The 1,330-nt window shown below is 38.0% G+C and overlaps 1 protein-coding gene across 1 annotated transcript in view; it reads left to right on the forward strand.

Moving 5' to 3' along the window:
* CBG03534 overlaps positions 1-1,012 on the forward strand; it is a gene marked incomplete at both ends in the record, with an annotated part of 7,563 nt that extends 6,551 nt beyond the window's left edge. Inside the window, 2 exons of the mRNA XM_002638416.2 lie at positions 318-591; positions 929-1,012. Of these exons, the coding sequence (XP_002638462.2) occupies positions 318-591; positions 929-1,012 (358 nt within the window). The remainder of the gene's footprint in view (positions 1-317; positions 592-928) is intronic.
* Between the last annotated feature and the right edge of the window lie 318 nt (positions 1,013-1,330).

A 1,330-nucleotide genomic window follows, 5' to 3' on the forward strand; every position in this document is an offset into this window, starting at 1 on the left:
GACTTTGCGCTTAGAATAGTATTTTTAATAGCCTACGAAAGTAGTCTAAAATTTTTCAATTTTTCTGAAAATTTTAGTGAATGCTGCACAAAAAAAGAGCTTCATTTTTGTATTGACAACTTTTTTCTAGCTACAGTAGTTTTTGAGTTATGCGCCGAATAGCGCAGGCGGGAGACAGGATGCAGACATGACTTCTTTAAAGGCGCATATCTGAAAGACTACGGTAGCTAGGAAGTCGCCAACTACAAAAGTGAAGCCCTAGTTTTGTTTGGTAAGGTCTGACAGCTTCTAGACATTTATAGCCCTCATAATTCCAGAAATTCCGAAAAGTTTCGCAAACACATGTCCGCAAATTCTTGGAAAGTGTGTGGCCGTCAGAAATCAACTACCGTACTTCCGTCAATGGTCATTGCTCAGAATTTGGATGAAATCGATGTGCAGGATGTGAAGATGACGACTTCAATGGATGAAAAAGGCATTACTCGTCAGTACTGTGTGACGTGGATTGATTTGGAGAAGAATAAGAAGACGTCAGATGAGGATGATGATCGGGAATTCGTGGGTCTGAAGACGACGTCATCAATGGCAAAAGTACATGAGGGAATGAAGACTGGAAGTTAGTGAATTTGGAAATTCAGAAATTCAGAAATTCAGAAATTCAGAAATTCAGAAATTCAGAAATTCAGAAATTCAGAAATTCAGAAATTCAGAAATTCAGAAGTTCAGAAATTCAGAAATTCAGAAATTCAGAAACTCAGAAATTCAGAAATTCAGATATTCAGAAATTCAGAAATTCAGAAATTCAGAAATTCAGAAATTCAGAAATTCAGAAATTCAGGAGTTTAGTATTACTGTAGTTTCAATTTTTCCAGAAATCCAATGCGACGGACCTTGTGGTAAAGTGGTGAATCTGGGTGACGTGGCACAGTTTGGATGTGATCATGTGATTTGCGACAAGTGCCGTCGATCGCAAAAGAGCACCGCGCTTTTTGATGGTGAGCAATTTTTTTAAAATCTGTAAAAATTATGAAAACAATTTTTTTTAATTTCAAATCATTTTCTCTCATAATCTTCTGCTTGTGAAAACTAATGAACACCAGTAATGCCACACGGAAGCTTTCAAGAACGGTCTACCTATTTAACACAATTTTTGAAACAGAGAAAAGTTCTTAAATGTAATCATGCTCCTTTGCTCATTCAGGTTCTCCCGGATGCTGCCACATGGATTGCATCGAACGTGCTACACATGACAGACAAAAATTGAGATCCGGACGTCGGTTGGATTCGATGGCTTCATCGATTTCGCTTCGCTCGGTTAGTTCAGTAACCC

This window comes from Caenorhabditis briggsae (genome assembly GCF_000004555.2).
Source record: "Caenorhabditis briggsae complete genome, chrV, whole genome shotgun sequence".
Taxonomy (NCBI): Eukaryota; Metazoa; Nematoda; class Chromadorea; order Rhabditida; family Rhabditidae; genus Caenorhabditis; species Caenorhabditis briggsae.